The 22885-nt window shown below is 34.0% G+C and overlaps 1 protein-coding gene across 12 annotated transcripts in view; it reads right to left on the bottom strand.

The window, feature by feature from the left end:
- Window positions 1–22885, bottom strand: part of FTCDNL1 (formiminotransferase cyclodeaminase N-terminal like) — a 124912-nt gene that overhangs the window by 5720 nt on the left and 96307 nt on the right. For all 12 annotated transcript variants that reach the window (XM_074215368.1, XM_074215369.1, XM_074215370.1 and 9 more), the window contains one exon: window positions 10941–11126. In XM_074215368.1, the coding sequence (XP_074071469.1) occupies window positions 10941–11126 (186 nt within the window). The remainder of the gene's footprint in view (window positions 1–10940; window positions 11127–22885) is intronic.

The raw sequence follows: 22885 nt of genomic DNA, 5'->3' as shown, positions 1-22885 counted from the left end.
GATTGTGAAGATTTTTAAATGCTAAACAGAAGAGTCATTGTCAGAACTACGCTCTAGAAAAATTACTCTGGCAATTGGGTAGAGGATGTACTGAAATAAGGAGAGCCTTGGGCAGGAAGACCAACCAGAAGTCTTCCTTCAGGGCCTGAACCTGCTATTGCACGACTAACTGCTCACCCATCCCTTCTGCCTTTTAAGAAAAAGGGATTAAAGGTGGTCTTTGCTGTTGTTTAGTTGTTTATCAGACATGTGATTCCATTTGGTTTTGGGTTTTTTTTTAGCAAAGATACAGTAGTAGAATGCCATTTCCTTCTCCAGCTCATTTTACAGATGAGGAAACTGAGGCAATTAGAATTAAGTGACTTTACCAAGGTCAAACAGGGTCTGGGGTCAGATTTGAACACGAAGATCAGTCCACTGTGCCACCTAGCTGCCTTGGTAGTTTTGTAAGTAGAGAGAAAGAAATAGATATGACAGCTTTTGTGAAGGTAAAAGTGATAAGAAATGGCAAAGGATTGTATAATTTGAGATGACTAAGACTAGGTGACTATTACCCTCAAAAGTAATAGGGAAGTTTAGAAGGAAAGAAGCTTGGGCTGGGACACCAATGATACATCCAGTTCAAATGTCCAAAAGACAATTGGTCATATAGGATTCTAATTCAAGATTTTATAAAAATGCTTAGAACCCATGAAAGATGATGGAGATCATGAAGATAGGGTAGTGAGAAAGAAAAGAAATTCCAGGAAAGATATACTAAGTATAATGTGAATGACTAACCAGTAAAAATGACTGAGAAGGAGCAGGTTGAACAATAAGTAGTTAACCAGAAGAGATCAATGTCATGAAAATATGAAAAGGGAAAAAAAGAATGCTCCAAATCACTAATAATAAAATAAATATGAATAAAAAATATCCTGAGATTTTGGCTCAAATTCCACAAGCTGGCAAAGATGACAAAGATGGGAATAGTCAGTGTTGAAAGAAGGAAGGAAATGAACATTTTTCAGTGATGACTATGAGAAAGGCACTATGCTAAAAGCTTTACATTATTTATGATATACTCTCCTTACAACAAGCCTGGGAGGTAGGAACTAATATTGTTCCAATTTTAGAGTTGAAGAAACTGAGACAGATTAACTTGGTCGGGCAGAGAGATTTTACGTATCCGAGGATCAATTTGAACTCTATCCACTGTACAACGTCTTTGAGAAAATTAGGCACATTATTGTCTTGTGGGGGAAGCTGTTACTCAGCTTAACCATTTTTTGAATCAATTTGGAATTATACAGTAAAGTAACTATTTTGATACAGAGATTCTACTACTAAGTATGTTACCCAATGAATTCATTGCCAAGGACAAATGTCTCCATGTACAACAAAATATTTGCAGTAGCATTTTTTTTGTGGTAGCAAAGACTTGGAAACAAAGTAGATGTCCATCACTTTGGAAATGGATACAAAAATTGTGATACACTAGCATATGGGAATGTTATTTTACTATAAGAAATTATGAATATGAATACACAAAAACAAGGAAAGACATGAACTGATAGCGTGAAATTAGCAGAATCAAGAAAGCAATATCTGAAATGATTGCCATGATTCCAAATGATGTAAATGAAAGCACACAATGAACAAATGTGAATGTTGTAAAATGACAAAGAATAAGCATAGCCCCAAAGAAGAGATTTGGAAAAATTAACACCAAAACCACCACCACCATCCCTCCCTGACAATCCTTAGATCATTACATACGTTTGTCAGTATTTTTGATGAACTGATTAGTTTTGCTCATTTTTTCTATTTCTCTGTTATATGAAATAGCTCTCTGGCAGGGAGAAGGGGAAAATGTAAAAATGAAACATATTAATATGAATTAATTTTTAAAAAATTTTTATTTAAGACAATAGAGTTAAGAGTGACTTGCCCAAGGTCACACAGCTAGGCAATTATTAAGTGTCTGAGGCCGGATTTGACCCCTGAATTAAAAAAAACAGAGAGGAGGGGCAGCTAGATGGCACAGTGTATAGAGCACCAGCCCTGGAGTCAGGAGGGCCTCAATTCAAATCCAGTCTCAGACACTTAATAATTGCCTACCTGTGTGACCTTGGGTAAGTCACTTAATCCCAATGTCTTGCAAAAAAAAACAGAAAGGAGAAAAAAGGTAAAGGTGGAAGAGAAAGTGATCAACCATATCAAATGCTGCAGAAAAATCAAGAAGAATGAAGATTTTTAAAATGTAATTAAGAAATTATGAACATGATGATCTCTGAAAAACATCGATGGATTTACATGAAATAATGAAGAATGAAATGAGCAGAACCAAAAGAGCATTGTGTATAGTATCAGCAATATTGTTTTTAAAACTTTAAGCTCCTAAATCATTTTGACTATTATAAATACCCAAATTAATTAAAAGGACATATGTAAGAAGATTCTATCTGTATCCAGAGAACACACTGATAAATAGATGTATATATAGATTGATTTTTGTATATATACATATTTGTGCCTAATGCTACCCATCTCTAGGGTGGGGGAGAGGAAAAGGGGGGGAAAGGAAATAAATATATGCATATATGATAATTTTATTATATATTTAAAACATATAGCAAGTAGTACAAAATAATAGATTTATAGTTTCATGTTTAATCATCTTTTTAAAATTATAGCTTATTGTGGAAATTCTAATTTTATTTTATAAATTAAAAATAAAATAAATAATTTAAAAATCTTTAGTAACTTTGGAAAGAGCAATTTCAGTTGAATCAGAAAATAGTTTGTAGAGGGTTTAGAAAAAGAGAGAAATCAAGTGGCAAAAACCTAACAGACAGCTTTTCTCAAGAAACTTATTAGGGAGTAAGAGGGATAGAAGATGAATACTAGCAGGAAGTTGGGTTCAAGTAAGGATTTTTTAAGAGATGAGCATTTTTAAGTAGTAGGAACAGAGTCAGTTGATAGGGAGAGAATAAATATAAGAAATAATGAGGTTGATTGTGGTAATGCTGGACAAAATAGGAAGGTATGCAATCAAGGGCATATATGGTAGCATATGCCTTAGCAAGAAGTCACTTCATCTGAGACCATAGAGTAGACAGTGGGTGAAGATCGCTGAGTGGTGTGTGATAAGGAGAGGAGATAGGAGACCTCTCACAGAATAGCCCTCAGTTGAGAGCCTTCAGGGAGAGATGATCTGGGAGGCTTGAGGAGAGAGATGGTTTATAACAGTATTGAGATCACTTAAATCATGAAGCCCAGAATGTCCAGCACATTCATTGTTCTGCTTGCATTGCATATACAAAATATACATCAGTGGATCTATGATCTCATCTGACCAGTGTGGATACTCTTCCCATCAAACTATGTATCATAACCTTTCCTTACCTTTTTAGTCTATATGATTTTTCATTATGTCCTTCTGTAAAATCTCCATTAATGTGCTATCCAATGTGCAGAAGGCTTTTCTGTTTCTTTTAATATCTTACAGATAATCAGTGCTAAAGCTATTGATAAATATTGGTAGATATCTTAATGTCTTGATCTGTCCATATGTGGTCTTTAATTCTTCCTAAAATATTGACTCACTTTCTTTTCCCATAAGCTATATATATTTAGTAAGGTTTTCATATTTTTGTAGGCATTTTTGATAGTAAGCATGCACTTTTGATACTGTGCTATTTTTGATTCTTCTGAGTTCTAAATAAAGGTTTCTAAATATATAATTTATTACTTGGTTAACTTAATGGCAGCATAATACTTCTCAGTTGTCTATGTCTTCATTTGGGAATATATACATTTCTAACAGTAAAACTTTCTAGGGAGTTAGTGAAGGTATAAAAAGGGTAACTTTCTTTTTGCATTTAACAATTCCTTAGTTATTATTGCCAGTTCATTTTCCTGTCATTTCTTTTTTCTTCTTGCTTTCAAACATATTACTTATGCTATCAATGTCCACCAGAAAGGTACCTACTATTTTTTCTTTATACTTCTGAGATTTGGGTTTTTTAAAAACTCACTGGCCTGGCTACTTTCATAGTAATGGTCTCTTTTCATGATCAGAAAGACAGGCTTTACTTGAACCAGTTAAACTATTAAATAAGGCACATTTCCTTCTTTTCTCACACATGGTCACAATGAAACATTTCAGCTCTCATGAACAGGCAGGTCCCTTGGTATAGGAACTTCTGCAGGCATGAATCATATTACAGTATTTCTCTATACTGCTGATTTCACAGAAAAATACATTTCCTAACAGTCAATAGATCTCTCTCTCTCTTCAAATCACACACACACACCAATCACCTACTCCAAATATCTACAGGAAGTAAATCATTGTAACATTTCACAGAACACATTTTGACATTCCTTTTACTCACATAAATCCTGATAAAAGTGTTGCCATATTTGAACTCTATATGGGCATCTATGTGTGATAGGAAGGTAGCCCAGGTTAATATAATGAGCACTGGACTTTGAGACAGAAGAGACTTTGGCTCACATTTTTTCTTTGGATACATGCTAGCTATGTGACCCTGGGCAAGTTATTTTAACACTCTTATTCTCAGTTTCCTCATCTGTAAAATATATGTAGCATCAGTTTTTTTTAATTGGCTAGTTAACTTGTCAAGCATTTCACAAATCTTAGAATACAGTGAATGTCAGCTATTTCTATCATGATGTCTGTCTGTCTGTCTCTCTCTCTCATACACAAACATGCACTCACACAATACCTCTCTGGTCTCCTCTTTTAAAAGCACATGGATACTTCGAATTTCTCACTCAATATTGTACTCCATAATTTTGTATGAATCTATAAATAATACAAAATCTTCTTAATATGCCTTCCTGTGTATTATTAAGAACACCAACCCTTAGGAGAATGGTGGGGTTTGTTGCTGTCATTATTTTTTTAATAGCTACTACCAAGTTACTTCATAATAGTATGAAGTGAATAAGTGATCTCCAAGAATTCCAAATTTCTAATCAAAGAAGGCATTTACTTTATGATAAGTTATAGCTCTTTCTGTCAAGAATAATGGCAGTGACAGAGATCCCACTGATATTATACACAGGTAGAATTTGGTCCTCTGTGATCATTGCAACTTTGAAAGAATTTCTACTTATAAAAGGAAAGCTAATCTCACTATATCCTGTCTAATTCAAATAACTCCAGTCTTGTTTGGAAACTAGAAATCTGATGTGAACATTTTCGTTTCAAGTTGTGGCTTCACTCCCTTCCCAAAGTCTACAACAGAATGGTATTCAGATGTTCTGATGGCAGAATGCAACTCTTTGCTGCATGGTTGAAATCACAATTTTATTCCAACACAACTGTCACAACGCCCTGAAGCAAGCTAAAAACAAGAAGGGGGAAAAAACTCTGGTATGATTTAATTTTCCATGTGTTCTTTAATGAGAAAATTTATCATTCTAAATATTGGTGTTTACTCCTATTTAAATTCCTTTTTTTCTAAAAAGAAAAAGAAACTGAGATTGAGTTGCTATTATGTAGCTTGGAAATATAACAAGCCTGATGTTTTCCTGACAATTCTGCTATTTTCTTGTGTGGAAACACTGTATTTATCATATACTGTATGGCTGGTGAGTCAGATATTGTAGAGACCTTATGGTTAACTGATAGTGATGTAAACTCTTTATGCCAGATTGTTTAAGCAGAAAAAAAAAACCAAATGCACTTAATTAACATCTGATGTGTAGCTTTTTCAAACACAAATGCAATATTTGTGTTTGAGCACTGGCAGTAATGACTGTGAACTCTGCTATTAATGTCTGGTTGAAAGATGCTTGTGGCAAGATCACGTCTGAAGCAACACAAATAAAAACTTGTATTCAGACAAAACAATGGTGAAGAAAAAGCCCATTAGAAAAATAAAGAAGTAGCCATCAGAAGAGAAACATGTAATTTTTTTCCCTTAGAAACATACTGACATATCAAACCTCTCTCAAGAATGGATCCAGATACCATCATTTTCAATAAATCAAAAGTTAAAAAAAGACTCCATATAGTCTTCTCCCTTCTGCCCTTTCCCCCAAATAAGCTTAAATTTAATGCAGTCAGAGATAGTTTGGAGTTTCTGTCTTAGTTTTATTTACTAACCTAGGCACCCTCTACTTGAATAAATTGATGAGTTCAGAGGATCATAGATGCAGAACTAGAATGGGCCTTGAAGGCCATGTCGTTCAACTGTCTCATTTTATGTATGAGGAAACTGAATCACAGAAAGGTTAGGTGACTTAAGTTTACATAAGTAGTGGGCAACACAGGTAGGATTTGAACCAGGCTCCTATGATTCAGTGCTCTTTCCACTGCACCGTGCTGAGAAAGGCAATGATAGAAGATAGTTGGCACCTTCTTTCTTAGGAGTTCTTAACCTGAGCTCATTAGACCTCTGGCAGTGAACAGATTCCATGAGGTCTGTGAAGTTGGAACTTTTAGTATTTGTTAACTGTCTTTGGATATAATTACTCTCCTTTGTAATCCTATGGATTTTGTTTTATGCATTTCAAAACATTATTTTGAGGAGTTCATAGCTTCACCAGGCTTTTACAGGGGTCCATTCTATTCACAAATCTTAAGAGTCCCTGTTTAATCTATTTGAAGACATCTTTCTTATTGGTAGGCTGCATTTCAATTGCTGTCCAATCACTACATAAAGTCCTGTTAATTTTTACCAAGAGCAGTTAGATGGGGCAGTGAATAAAGCACCAGGCCTGGAGACAAAACACTTATCTTTCTGAGTTTAAATCAATCCTTAGATTATTTACAAGTTGAGGTGACCCTGGGCAAGTCACTTAACCTTCTTTGCCTCAATTTCTTCATTTGACAAATGAACTAGAGAAGGAAATGTCAAACCACTCCAGTATCTTTAGCAAGAAAATCCCAAATGGAATCACAAAGAGTCAAAACCTATTGAACAAATAACATATAAAAATGCCAAAACTCAAATTTTTCTAGAAAGTACATCTATGCCCTTCTCTACTTAGCCCTTGTAGAGATAGCTTTCTCTTCATCTCCTTCTTGAGTTTATAGTTTAAGTACCTAAGCACTTTGAGAAATGTTACTTTTCAAAAGATCAACTTGATTGAATACTAAGTACAAGAAATAATGAAATGTGCTCCTTGAAACAAACTTCTTTCTACAAATGGTAAATCATTTTCTAAGATGATATCCTCAAGATTTGAGAACACTTGAAGATATATCAAAAGAATCCTCCTAGGAAATTCTCTGTGTGGGGTCACAATATATACATATATATCAGTTGGGTTTCTTAATGCCAAGAGCAGAATTGTCCCATATTGGACTTCCTGTTTAGAGTGGAGGGAACTGAGCAGGAGCAGATCTTAGTAACCCATTTAGAGAGCTAAATAGAAAGTCCATGATTCCAAGATGTGCTATTATTCTTATCTATGACTCTTAAAACATCATATAAGATTGGAATTGAAAGAACACTTTTCTTCTATTTTTAAACAATTATACACATATGCATGCTTTTCATACAGCAGACTACAGTGTTTAAATTACCCTATAAATGTTTAGGTTTGAGGGGGGCTATAGTGTTTATTTATAGTTCTTAAACTATAACCATTATTGCTCTATCCTCACTTACATTCACAAGTTGACCAATCATGAACTTCTAAAAGGAATTTGGCTTAAAATATTTTTATGTGTTTGGCAGAGACTGAGAATGTTAATCATCCCTGGACTCATTTTGTTATCTTTTGTTTATAATATTCTTAGGGAACTTCAAATTAGAAACCTTATTGATTCTGATTGTACTTTGGTGATCATGTGAATATATTTGTCATCCTAGTATGTTGATACTAAGTGCTGACTTGATAGTAATACTAATATTTTACTTAATTTTTTTTTTAAAGAAATAAACTTGGCAGCAATGTGTTGATCTTGAGCTATGGTGTGGTTTTTTGTTGTTTTTTTTTTTTGTTTTGGTTATTTTGTAGAATAGAGCAGGAGAAGAATTGCTAAGACTTTAGAGTAGCCTGAGATGAACTGAAAAAAATATAAAAGCATATATGAGACTAAACTCCTTTGATCAAATGATAATCAAATCTGGTGTGCCTTCACTTAAACATTAGAGCTATGAAAATGACATTCTAATAAGATATTATTTTATACAAAAATAGATATTTTTTTACTCCTAACTTCATTATAAGATAAAATAAAATATAGTAAAAACTAAACTGCACTTGTAGTTTATTGTGAATCACAGACTCCACTTATATTCTGGCATGGAGTTTCTTAGAAACAGATACTTTTAATAGCTTAAAAAATTATTTTCCATTCACCTTTGAAAAAGTTTATTTGATTTGTTACTAGCATCTGTTCTGGACCTGTTAATGCATTGCTATTTTTGGCTGTTCTTATCTAAGAGCATGGAAAAATAAGTTTCAAAGTCCTTTCAACTTTCAAATCTCCTGATCAAGATGAAGTTTATAATGCTTTCAGGCAAGATTTATCAAGAAGGAGTACAAGAAAGATCACGGAAAATATTTTTCTTTCTTTGATATACAAAACATTCTAGATCTTTCATCAAAACAATTTTGACTGAAATCAAAGCCTTACTTATAAAAATTCCGAATTGACTAATCTTAACAGAAAGTCTATAAAAAGATAGGTAGCAAATAAAAGAAATATTCGTGTAGAAACATTTTAAATAAAAGTTGATCACCACCCCAAAGTTCTCCAAGGGTTTCTGGAGATCACTGACTTTCATGGAAAGTAGCAAAGAAGACTGAAGAAGGTTGAAGACAAATGAAAAAAGTAAAGACAAAAATATTCTTAATTACACACACATTTAGGATTAGAATGAGAAAGAATACGCATACCGATTTAAAAGAAAAAATAAAACTTCCTTCTTTTTAGGGAGATTGGCTAAATAAGAAGAGTAGCATTAGTGTTTGATTTTTAGGTAAAGATACTGACCAGAAAAACTTGAATTTCCCCATTGGTAATTCAATTCAACCCATTCAATTCCATTCAATCTATTAAGTGCACATCATATGCAAATTGCCATGCCAGGCACTGGGGGAGAAATATAGTCTTCATGAGATTTACATTCTAGGGGATGGCTTACACTGATACTGTCATACGCAATAATGCATTAAGGTTAGAGCTTTAGAGACAGGAAAATACTTGGTGAAAGGTTCATAGACAATGACTCACTCATTCTCACAGAGCTACAAAAATGAACAATTCAATTACTCATCCAGATGTTTGGTCTACATGATACTAAACAACTGATTGAACTATATTGTTTATTGAACTGACTGGATGTTTTGACAACATGTAGATACAGCTTCAATCTGCAGTGAAGCTTGAGTTACCAACCAGGGGTGAAGAGTCTGAAGTTTTAGTCATTAAATTTATTCTTGCTCATCTATGAACTGAGCTGTGGGGCAAGAGGTAAGAAATAAATAGGTTTCAGAGAGTTTCTCTCTGCCAATCATTAATGTACTGAGCTTGTTTTTATATTGAAAAAAGAAAACATCTTATCCTTTAGCCCTGTGAGTTTATTCAGTTTAGGTGGAATTATGTTCTTGTAAACATGATTTAATACCTGAGATTAACAATTTTTAGCATGTCTCTTGAAGTGATTAACAAGATAATAACATTCCTTTAAATAGAATGTTAGTGTTTAAAAACATATATAAATATAAATCACATATATACATACCTATACAGTATATATATACATACATATATGTATGTGTGTTTAGTATTTAGTATGATCAGTCATGCAACAAGAAGAGAATGATATGGTCTTGAGACTTTTTCTCCCTTGGAAAGGATGTGATTTGCCTAAATTAGCTACACATTCCCTTGTCCCAAGCCTTTTAATATCCCAATGACTTGGCCCTTTGTTTTATAACTGATGACAAAGTCAGAGCTAAGGAGTTCTACTAGCAATGAGGATCTTACTTTGACAGTGAAGCTCATATCTTTTAGCTGGACCTTGAAAAATGCTGCAAGATTCAAAGAAATAAATCTAAAGTGGTGGAGTTGCAGGAAAATTGTAATTGTTATTAAAATTCATTTTCTGGTCTTAGAGGGAAAGCCTAACAAAAAAATAAACAAGAAAGAATTTAAGACTGAATAAGGTATTAGAAAAAATTGGTGTAACAGACCTTATGGGAACCATAAGTATTATGTATATTTTCAGCGCTATGGAATCTTTACAACAATTGGCCAGGACCTTGGGAATAAAGAGCTCACAAATAAATATATAAAGCCAGAAATATTAACCACTTCCTTTAAAGAATGTAATGAAATTAAAATTCTAATTAATAAAGTTTAAATTATTTAAAACAAATGAGTGACTTAACAAATCAGAAAAATAAATAATTAAATCAAAGTAAATGATAACAATGAGAAAAACACTCCATAACTTATGGAAGATAGCAGAAGTACTTCATAAAGGGGAAATTTATATTTTTAAACATGTGTTATCAAAAAAGGAAAGGAGATCAATTAATTGAACTTACATCTTGAACAATTAGAATATCATCAATATAATACCTCTCAAGTAAACACAAAAATAGAAATTTTGAAAAAATCAAAACAACTTCTGAAAATAATTTTAAAAAATTATTGTTAGAGCTATTTAAAACAAAAACACAATAAAATACACAAACCTTTAGCTAATTTAATTTTTAAAAAGGTAAGGAGCCCAAGATTTAGAAAGGAGCTTTTCCAAGTTATCCCTGACCATGCCTCTAATAAAGAGTTTTCCTAACTCATTTCATTAGGAAGACTTCTTGGAGGGATGACTCATTAAGTAGTTTTTAAACTTGTATTGCTTTCAGAGAACCAACACAACACCCTTCTCAGACTGTTAAATAAATAAAATTGACCCTTTATCTCATTACTATCAGATAGGGGAAAAAATGATGTTTCTAACCTGTTAAGCCACATCTTTTGTTAGGCATAGTTCCTATATCAGGTTTGAGAGAACTGAACTCCCTCCTTGAGAACCAGCCAAGCTGCTTCCGTCTTTGGACGAGGCTCTGTTTCTCGGGCTGGTCAGCTTCCCCAAAAAGAAACAAACTGCAACCAGGCACATGAATTGTCAGCTTTTCAGCTAAGCCTAAGGAGAAAGGGAAGGAGGTAGGGAGAAACAATAACAAAAATCAAAATCTTTAAAAGTGTCCCATACTTTAATTCACATTTGAAAAATATACTTTAGGGTCATCTTTTCTTTGAAGTTCATTTCACAATTTATTTTTATACAAAGAATTCAACTTACTACCTATTATACATATTTACATTTTGTTTTGTACATATTCCTTCCTGGGTTTTCACGACATGGCTCTCTCTTAGTTTTCCCAACTATCTGAACACTTCTTCAGTTTTATTTGATGGATGATAATCAACATCTCACCATCTAGGAATGGTATAGAGTAGGATTATATTTGAGACCTTCTTTTCTTCTTTATATGTATTCTGTTCCTAATGATCTTATCAGCTTTCATGGACTCAAGTATTGTCACCATGCAGATAATATCCAAATCTACATAATCATCTCATTTCTTATCTGAAATCCAGTCCTATATAACCTGTTTGTGGACTTGAACATTTCTCCTCCTGAGTGTCCTAAATTTAGACAACTCAAAAAATAATTCAAAACAGAATTCATTATATTTCACTCCAAAATCAACTCTTTGACTGAACCATATTTTTGTTGAGGGCACACCATTTTTTCTAGTCATGCAGATTGATGAACTCATCATCATCCATGACCCATTACTCTCTCTCTCTCTCTCTCTCTCTCTCTCTCTCTCTCTCTCTCTCTCTCTCTCTCTCTCTCCCTCTGTCTCCTCCCCATCCCCTCTCCTCTCCTCTCTCCTCTCTTTCTCTCTCTCCATATTCAATTAGCTCTCAAGTTTTGTTGAGTCTGTCTTTATGTTATTTCTTGCATTTAACCCTTCTCTCAACTCATACAATCCTCTCCCCAATCAGGCTCTCATTAATTAGATTTCAACAAAAGTGTATTGATCATTTACTAAGTGCAAGTGAAGGCTGGGTGCTAGCAATACAAAGACTTTTTGTCGCTCCTTATTTGAATTATATTTTTCATTTGGTTCTTAATTGTTCTGTCCTTAGTTTCTCTCCCTTCCAATCCACAGTGTAAATGAAAGGTAATCTCAAATAGTAGAGTTGGTGGTGGTGATAGGAGAAGGTGGGGAAAGGTCTTCTGCTGAAGGAGGAATTTGAGATCAGTCTTCCAGGAGCCCAAGGAACCCAGTAGGCAGAGGGTGAAAAGGAATATCATTCCAGACATGGGGTATATCCAATTGAAAAGCACAGGCTAGAGATGGAATGTCATGTGCAAGGGACAGCAGGAAGACTAACATTATTGAACTATAGCATCTGTAGAATGAAGTAAAGCATAAGATGGGAAGATAAAGGGGACAAAGTTATGAAGGGGTATAAATTATAATAATAATAATAATAATAGTAGCTATCATTTATATAATAATGATTATGTGTCAGGAACTGTGTAAAGAAGTTTTTGCAAATATTATCACATTTGGTCCTCCCAACAAACCTGTAGCTGCCTCAGGATGTCAGAGGATTTTATATATTAAATTTAATTTTCAGCTTATCAGGAACCATTGTAGTGGAGTAACATGGTCATAATCATACTTTTAGGAAAATCATTTGGCAACTCATTGGAGGGTGAAGTAGAATGGGGAGAGACTTTTGACTGCCTTTCCTGCTATCATATTTTTGCTTCCTGTTTGACATCATGTTGTACAGCTCTGCCTGTCTCTAGCTGTTCTGTTCTATATAAGTCATTCTCTGCTACTATTTACTGGGTACCTCTGCTGCTCCTTCCTTCTTCCTCCTTTCCTCCTTTCCTCCTTTCCTCCCTTCCTCCCTTTCTTCCTCCCTTCCTTTCCTTCCTTCCTTTTCTTCACTTCCTTCCTTTTCTTCTTTCTTTCCTTCCGCTTTCCCTCCTTCCTTTTCCCCTTCCTTCCTTTCTTCATTCCCAAAATATTTAACTTAGTGTTAGAAAATTCCTTTTAACTTCCAGCAGATCCCTGATGATCAGTCTGTATCTCCTCAAATGATTTTGGAGTCTCTACCCAACAAAATCACAAAGGTGCTGTGTGGGGATGTACAAAAGTTTTATATCAATTTCAGTGACCTATTAGTTCTTAGATCCTGTCTTATAAATTTACATTTATTATTTGCCTTTATTACCATCAACAAAATCATTAAGTCTTTGTTTTAAATTTTTGACAACAAACCTTTCCAGGCCCCCCGAAAATGCAAACTGAAGAAATACTGAAGAAATGTTTGTGTCTAATTTATAAAGATGACACACACCTCTAGTGGAAGATAGAAACACTATATCCCCAAGATAGAAGAGAGAAACTCTAAATTGCTAATCTTAACTCTAAAACTTAATGTTGGTAAAGTCAATTCTTCTCTATGATCCTGTTTTCTCATCTGTAAGTGACCCATAGGTTTATAAAGAACCAAGTTCACTCTTAGGGACTTGTCAAGACTTATCCCTACCTCATAGCTTCATTCAGTTTACTCTGAGAAGATTTGTTCTTGCCTAAGGTTTCGCCTCCCAATACCATAATTTGACTCACTCCTAGGCTATAAACAAAAAAGTCCTTCAGCTGCCCTCTAATAGAACATTGATGATAAAAGAGACTTTATTTGACCTTGTGGGGGGGGAAGCACAAAGAACTAAACCAGCCCAACAGGTAATTAAAAACAATTACTCGAAGACCTCTAATGGGCCTCTCCTCTCAGGTCCCAATTGACAATGCTACTATGGGTAAGGTTACAACTTCTCTGAGTTGAATCCTCCTGTTACTTACCCACTCCTCATCCCTAGCCAGAGAAAAACATTCAGATCACTAAAAAGTTAATTCTTTTCAATGAACCTGTGCAGCTCCCAAAATTCCCAGAATTAGTGAACAAAGTACAGGTTCATTCTTCTCCTTTATGGATCTTTCTCTTTTTATCCAATATGTATCTTTTAAGGACCTACTGTTGCCAAGCATTGTACTAGACAAGGGATTAAAAAGATAAAAATAAGAGTTACTGACCCCAAAGACCTAAATTCCATGGTGGGGGGTGGGGGGGGGGGGAAATGGAGAAAGGGTAATACCATGAACATAACTAAATAAATGCAAAATAAATGCACAGTAAAATATAAAGTCATCCCGGGGGCAAGGCCACAAACAATTACAGAGATCAAAGTAAGCCTTGTATAAGAGGTGATACCTGAACTGAGGCTTGAAAGATAGGATTTCTAGGAACTGAGGAGGACTTGGGTGGGAAGACCAGACTTTGAAAAGGCACAGAGATGGGAGAACAAGTGGTATAGATTGACTGTAACAAAGAGCATGAATGGAAATTATGTGCATTAAGCTTTCAAAGTTAGGTTGGAACCAGGTAATAAAGGGTTTTAAATGCCACACAGAACAGTTTGTATGTTATTCTAGAGGCAAGAGGCAGCCTGGTGATCTTCAACAGAGGAGTAACAGGTTCAGATTTATTCTTTAGAAATAAAAGTTTAACTGCATGAAGGATAGATTGGATAGAGGAGATAATGATGATGGTTGTCCTTTTTTCTTGAAGACCATGACATCAGGGAGGTGTTGCCATGACAAGCATATCAATTGGATTTGAGTGTGGGGTGCTGTGCCAAATCACCAGTTTCTCTTTCTCCTCTAGAGCCATTTGGATTCAGTGACCAGATATGAATCAGGATGACTGGAGATGTCCCTGGATATGAGACAATCAAGATTAAGCCACTTGCCCAAAGTCAAACAGCTAGTAAGAATCACATGCCTGGGGTCAGATTTGAACTCCCCTCCTCCTGACTTCAAGGTCAATGCTCTATAAATTGCTCCTATAGAGGGGACACAGAGGGCAGAGACATAAATTAGGAACTTCTTAACATTTCTCTTCTCCCTATGATCTCCATTCTTGTTGATATCACAATATAAATGACTGATTAATTATATACAATCTATGTGAACAATATGGCCATGAATTAATCATTTATAGCATGGTATCATCAGGGAAGTCCCAGTCAAAAAATTGCAATGATGAACTTGGACATTCATTACCTACAAAAGAAGGGATTGATTGCACTGAATAATATCTTTAGACTCCTTCCAGTTCTAAATTCTGTCATGCTTTAGAGTAAACATTTTATCTATATAAATATATATGTATCATATATATGTGATATGTATGTATATATTATCATAGTTGGTTAGAAAATGAAAAGATTGAGTGGAACTGAACTATTTAAAGCAGGTTGCTCTGAATACTCTCAGAGAATGGAAATTTGGAAATAAATGTTAATTATTTAAATATCCAGTTTTTGCCCCTATTCAAACTGTACATATGTACTAAGATGATAATTCTAAGCATTGGAAATATAAAGACAAAACAGTCCCTGCATTCAAAGACTAATTTGAGGAGATGATTTGTAAAATAATAATAATAATAATAATAATAATAATAATAATAATAACAATAATGTTCATTGAGTGCTTACTATATGTCAGATGCTGGGCTAAGTACTTTAAAATTATTATTTCATTTAATTCTCACAACAACCTTTGAGGTAGAGGATTAGCCCCATTTTAAAGAAGAGGAAACTGAGTCAAACAGGTATTAAGTGACTTGTCTAGGCTCATTCTGTCTGAGATCAGAATTAAACTCAGGTTTTAAGACTTCAGGCTCAATGATCTATCCACTGTACCCCATAGCTGTCTAAATAAAGTTTACTTTCAATACTTTTTGAAAGAGCAGGGTCAAAAAGATTCCATCATAGATTATATGATTATTCAGTGGGAAAAAGCATCTCGATGTGAGAGCAGAAGGCTAGAAGAAAAGGAAGTTATTAGCAAATGGCTTTATTTTTTTCAGTGAAATATAAGGCCAGATCCTCAGCCAAAAGGGTAGGAGAAAAGAATCCATAAGAGGTTTTAGGAGGAATGAAAATATTTGGGAAAAGTTACTGTGGTAAAGGGAATCAAACTTTGCTGATCAAAATAAAGAGTATTAACAAAAAAAATCAGATCCAATTTTATCAATAGTATATCATGTAACCCAAAGAGTATTCATTAAAATAATTTCTCACCCTTGTCTTATTTGGCCAGCTCTCCCGGGAGTAATGGTTCACATCTTACTACCCCAAGGACAATGTATAGTATTGTTCTTCATTCATTTCAGTCATGTATGACTCTTTATGATTCTGTTTGGAATTTTCATGGCAAGGCATTAAGTGGTTTGCCATTTCCTTCTCCAATCCATGAGGAAACTGAGGCAAACAGATATAGTACAAAGTACCAAATTCAATATATATTATGTGATAGGTTTAAGTGCCTAATGAGTCCTTCCATCTTGCTCAAAAGAAAGAACATGTACTTACATGATTAGAAAGCAAAAAGCAGGATAAACTTTTATAGTCACCCAAATTGTTATGAAGATAACCATTATTTTTTCCTAATGTCTCCATATACAGTAGATTTGTTACAACAGAAAAAGCACTGACTCTTGAATTCAGATGACCAAGTTCAAATTCTGCCTGACATATAGGAAAATCATTTACCTTTCTTCCCTCTCTAGGCCTCTGTAAAATAAGGGTGTTGGACTAAGGCATTTCTGTGGTTTGATTTTAGCTCTTGATCTATAATCCTATGATTCTATGTCCATATGTCTTCCCATTATTGTCAGGACTGAGCAGCCTCCTTCTCTCTCCAGCTATATTTTTACTATGCTGAGACTTTTGCTTATATTGCCTGAGACTTTGGAGAACATATCTTGAATAGCCAACTGGCTGACCTTAGCTTCCCTCAAAATTATTTTTCTTTATTCACTTATACTCATTTATTATATGTTTTTTGTTTCAATTTTAGATATTTGTGTAATAAGCTTGGCAATTTCTCCTTTTTCAAAATGAAGAGACTAGTATGAAATGAAAGGTTTGTTTGTCTAACAGTTTCAGCTTGATATTGTTATCACAATTTTTTTTCTACAAATCTATACCAGACATGATTGTGGTTGCAATGTAATGTTTTATAGAGAATTTACAGTAATAAAAGGAGTACATACGGATTGTGTTTAAAAATCAGCTTAATTGATTATATGTGCCTGCTTTGTGTTTTGTGTCTGGAGCATCACTTAATATCATTCTTTTCCTTTCTGCTTTTGTTTCCCACAGAAATATTTAGGATTGCTGGCAGGAAAAGGATGAAACTTTTTTTCTTAAACCATTGGAATGGTACTATGGCAGCACAAAGAACATAACATGTTAAGTTCAGCTCTATTTAACAGCCCTTTGTTGGTCAATATGTATAACCAGAAGGCAACTCCAAGCATGTATTGTTCATCCTTTTTCCTCTGGGAAGAGGCAAAACAAATATCAATTCCTCTGGCAATCTGAAAGTATTCATGATTCACAAGAGTTGTCTCTAACCTTCTTTACCAAATCTTTGATGGTGCTCAAAGAAAATATCATATTCTCTTGCCCTTAAGTACAAATCAAGATTTTTCTACCTCTTATACTTCATACTTGAAGAAAGAAATGTACCACATCTTTCAAAACAAACTATAAAGGTATTAGATAGACCTAAAATCTTAGGAAGGCCAAGACTTGTGTATTTTGTTCAAAAGTAGGGATTTTTAATGTGATGTCCAATAACTTATGTTTAAAGATATATTTTGATAACTGTATTTCATAATAATAATTCCTTAATAAAGGAAGCAAATTATAATGAAAGTTATCAAAATATATTTTGATGTTTTATTTTATACATTTATGCATTTTAAAATATTCTTCTGAAAAGAGAGACATGTTTTACCAGTCTTCCAAAGGTGTCCATGACACAGAAATGGTTAAAAATCTCTAGTCTAAAGGATAACATAGCCTGGCATTTTTAAAGGTAAAACCCAATTATTCCTACCAGAAGCCCAAAAAAGATCCTCAGGTTACAAAATATTTTTATGCCTTTGTTCTATATGAAATATTGCCTGATCTTTTTTATTGTGATCTAATTCATTCTTAGCCTTTGTGATTTGATGAGAATTTTCCCCACTAAAATAAAATTACTAATTATAATTTTTCCCACAAATTCAAAGACCTTTTGAGATCTCTCCATGAATTTCCATGAGGGTTCATGGACTCCAGGTTAAAAACTCCTAGTTGTAGCATTTCAGTGCATACCTTTGCTCAAGTTAATTTTTTCCTCTGGCAAACTGTCAAAGGGTAACCACACCACTTGAGGGAGGAGGATTATTATAATCTATAGCTTTAGGAGTATTAAGCCAAAGAGAACCTTGAACTTGGGGTAGGCAGTTAGTTAGCCACTAAGTGATAATCTGTAAATATAAATTCTAAGAGTTAGCCTGGGAAAGGAATTATACATATATATATATAACAATATATTTGCAGCAGCACTTTATGGTAGCAAAAAATCACAAATAGAGTTAGTGTTCCTTGAATATGAAATAGCTGCATAAATTGTGGTATATGAATGCTAGAATATTAATGTGCTATAAGAAACTACAAATGTGAGGAATTCAGAGGAACAAGGAAATATTTTTATGAACTGATGGTGAATGAAGAAAATAGAATCAAGAGAATCAAGAGAACCATATGTACAATGTCTACAATAAAGTAAATAACGAAAACACAAAATTACATCAGAATTCAGATGAAATACAATGACTAAATGGATGATGAAGTATTCTTTATCCCTCTTGAGCTTAGCATGGTGAACCACAAATATAGGTAGTTGCATAGGATATTAGGTATCATGATTATGATAGTTTGATTTTCTTGACTATTTTGATATAAGAAAAGTTCCCATAGAAGACTGATGGATTTGAAAGCAATATAAATGCAAAGAACAAGAATCATCAATAAAATTTCTTACACACACACACACACACACACACACACACACACACACACACACACACAAAATCTTTACCATCTTTTCCTCCTTCCTATCAAATTAAGTTCATGCTACTTCAGCTTCTGTTGTCATATAGACAATTGAATACAAGTCTGTGATACATAAACTTCAAAATTCTAAAAATCAAATTGCCACTTAAAAATGAACAAAAAGGATGCAAATGAGAGGAAGAATTTTGACCAGCTGGTCAGCTCTTTGAGTATGTGGACACATTTTTAACATCTATCTGTTAACTATAGTGTGGAACTCATATTTGATCATAACAATGTAAAAGAACAACAAACGAACCTGTATGTTATTAACACAATAGACTGTGTATACAATCACCCACAAACTCAAGGAGAAGCATAATATTATAAATAAAGGACTAGATTTTACATACTAGAAGATCTAGATTTGAATCACACCAAGCTATATAATCTTGCACAAGCCTCATCTGTAAGATGGGTCTAAAAATATCTAAAATACTTACTTTACTCAATTGATGTGAGGATGAAAAGTGATTACACATGCAAAGAATTTACAAGCTCTAAAGCACAACTTAAGCATCTGTTTTTCTCAAGTCTATACTAAACTTTTATTCCATTTTACTACAATACTTTAAAAAAGAGCAATAATACAAACAGTTCAAGCTATATGACAGTTGAAATGTTAATTAGTTTCAAACACTGAAAATTTGGAGACCATACATTAAAAAATATTAAGAATCTAGCAATACTTTTTTAATCTTTGGAAAATTATGTGGAATTTTTTAAGGTTGCAATGTGGGGGGGCAAGAGGAAAAGTTTTCTCTTTGAATGTCAAAAAAACAAAGTATTACTTTTTCAGTGTCCTCATTAAATAGAACTGTTAAGTATGGCCCTCCAACCATCCCCATTGAATACATAGCTAACCAGTATTCACCCCATATGCTCAGCTTTGAAGTGTGAAACTGTGACCATCCCACTAGTCTATGACTACCATCAAAGCCATCTCATTACGCCTCGTACTGTGAGTTAAAGCACAGGGCCCTAACCACTCCAACACAAACACCGCATTAACAAAGCAACCGCAATATTCCTCCCCCACATGACTTGAACTCAGAAATTTCTACCATATGTACACACGCATGAGATATGAAAATTTATTGTGCTAGAACATCATTGAGAAGTACGTTAAGCATGTTGACTAAAAGGGGATGTTATTCTAAGGAAATGGAAAAAAAATAAAATGCAGCTGATCTTTATGATGAAAGAACAGAAACATTAAACTGAAAAATGAGATTAAGTGCAATTCCTAAATTGCCTTTCTTCTGACACATTCTTCTGCCTGGTTTTTCTTGTGGGAGTGGAATACAATTTAAAAAGAGAAAACAAAACACTGTCACTCCATGCTGGGTGCTACTGTTTACTCTATCACATTTTACTTCTAAAATACAAATAAAGATACAAATAAAGATAAACTGATAATGTCTATGATTCATAATGAACAGGCTTCTTTCTTAGGCAAGTAATTTCATTGGTAAGCTATATTTCCATTTACCCTGCCAACAAGATGAAAATAATAAATATACATATATATATAGAAATTCTGAAGGCTTATGAGAAGTTAAACCTGATTGAACCCTTAATAAATGGGAGCACAGGAGGGAAATGAATTCATGTGTTACTGCTGTGAATTCTACTGAGAATATAGGCTTACAAAATTCAGTATTTGCCCTATGCAAATCTCACAAGTATAAATAAAGTTACAATGTACTGTCTTATCTCTCCTACTTACTACATAACTCTCTCAAACATTTCTTCAGCTTCCTTACACTGAAGGTCCTGAATTCAGTTGCTCACTCCTCTCCCAATCTGTCGATCCCATTCTAGTTTCCTTCCCTTTCCTATCTAGACTTGACACAATGTTCAGCTATTTCTACATTGTACTTTCTTCAATCTTTGAATCACTTGACCTTTTGAGATTTAGGATAAGGGATTGCTTGCTCAGCCTCCAAATATTATTCCCTTTCTTTCATGAAGTCTATTTTCCATTCAAACGAGCTTATAAAATAATTCCCTAATTTTGTTTAGTGGTCTCCTAATTGAACTCCTTCAGAGCATCCATTTCTGTATTATACTCTTTTCTCATCCCAAGGCTCAGATCAGGCATTATGTCTTTCATGAAGTCTTCTCTGATTCCTCGAACTCTCTATCCCCACATTAAAGTATTTTCTCTGCTGTCATATTTTCCTAGAGCACATTTTCTATATTTCTCTCTCCTTTATCCTGATCATATTCTACTATGTAGCACAGTTATTTGGTACATGCATAATCCTTATTTCAAGTTCCTGGATTTTAGGGTCTTTTTTTGTCCCAGTATCTCTCCAGTGTCTAGCATAACATTTTAGACATAGTAGCTACTTGATATCTGATAAATTGTATTTCACTATGCTATTATTCCTAAAAGGCTCAACATTGCTGAAAAAAAATCACAGAAGTATATTGATTAAATGATCTACAAATTTAAACAACTTAATCTAAACAAGGTCTTCCCAGGTAATAATCTTTTTATTTATCTCTACAACATTTTGGACTGTGAGTTTTCTCTTTTCTATTCTCATTAAACCTACAATTTCAATGCTTTCTTTCTTATTTTCAACATGACCTCTTACTTTAATGAGACTATTGAAGCCATTGGCTATAAACTTTTTCATCTCCCCTAAATCTCATTTCCATTCTTTCTTATTTCCTCCATGAAATTGTTCTCTATCAGTTTTTCCACTCCTTGAATTAATTATTTTTTTTTAGGTTTTTGCAAGGCAAATGGGGTTAAGTGGCTTGCCCAAGGCCACACAGCTAGGTAATTATTATGTGTCTGAGACCAGATTTGAACCCAGGTACTCCTGACTCCGGGGCTGGTGCTTTATCCACTATGCCACCTAGCCGCCCCTGAATTAATTCTTAATCTCTCTTCTACTACCTCTTTTCCTTTAACAATGTCAGGGTCTCTTGAATAATAAATTTCAGACTGTGCTGACCTCTAAAACAAGCACACTAGTAAGAATATAGAAAGGATCAGTAGGTGTCATCAAGAGTACTAAAAAAAAAGTATGACAGAAATTTGGTACCATATACCAAAATAAGATCAAAATGGAAACATGATATACACATAAAGGATACTACCATAAGCAAATTTGGAGAGGATGGAATAATTTATTTATCAGATCTTTGGATAAAGGAAGAATTTAGGACCAAAGAAAATATTAAGTAATACAAAATGTACAGTATATGATTTTGATTATGTAAAATTAAAAAATTTTGTATAAACAAAACTAATGCAACAAAATTATAAGTATAAAACTTGAAACTTTTAAAAAAAATTTGTTACATACAAAAGCAAGTTTCAACATTTACTTCCAAAAGCTTGAGTTCCATATTCTCTCCATTCCTCTTATCCTACCCCCTTCATTGAGAAAGTAAGTTAGTTATTTAGTGTAAGTTAAAAATGTGCAGTCATGAAAAACATTACTACAATAGTCATGGTATAAAAGTAAAGAAAAATAAAATCAGGGGGAAAAAGTATGCCTCAGTCTGTATTCATACACCATCAACTGTCTTTGGGATAGATAGAATTCTTCATCATAAGTCCATTAGAGAAATTGCTTCAACATTTTTTCTCACAGTAGCTATTGCTAGTTGTATTTCCCTCCATCCTATTCCCTCCACCCCCATTTATTCTATTCTCTCTCTCTCTCTCCTTTCACGCTGTCCCTCCTCAAAAGTGTGTTGTATCTGACTTCCCTTTCTTCTATCACCTATGTTCTGCTTCCCCTCCCCTTGTCTCCTTTCTCCCATCTCTTTCCTCTCCTATTTTCCTCTAAGAGAAGATAGACTTCTATACCCAATTGAGTAGTATGTAT

This window comes from Macrotis lagotis, chromosome 1, assembly GCF_037893015.1.
Source record: "Macrotis lagotis isolate mMagLag1 chromosome 1, bilby.v1.9.chrom.fasta, whole genome shotgun sequence".
Lineage (NCBI taxonomy): Eukaryota > Metazoa > Chordata > Mammalia > Peramelemorphia > Peramelidae > Macrotis > Macrotis lagotis.
The sequence above is the reverse complement of the archived record's forward strand: the minus strand, read 5'-3'. Positions and strand labels throughout refer to the sequence as shown.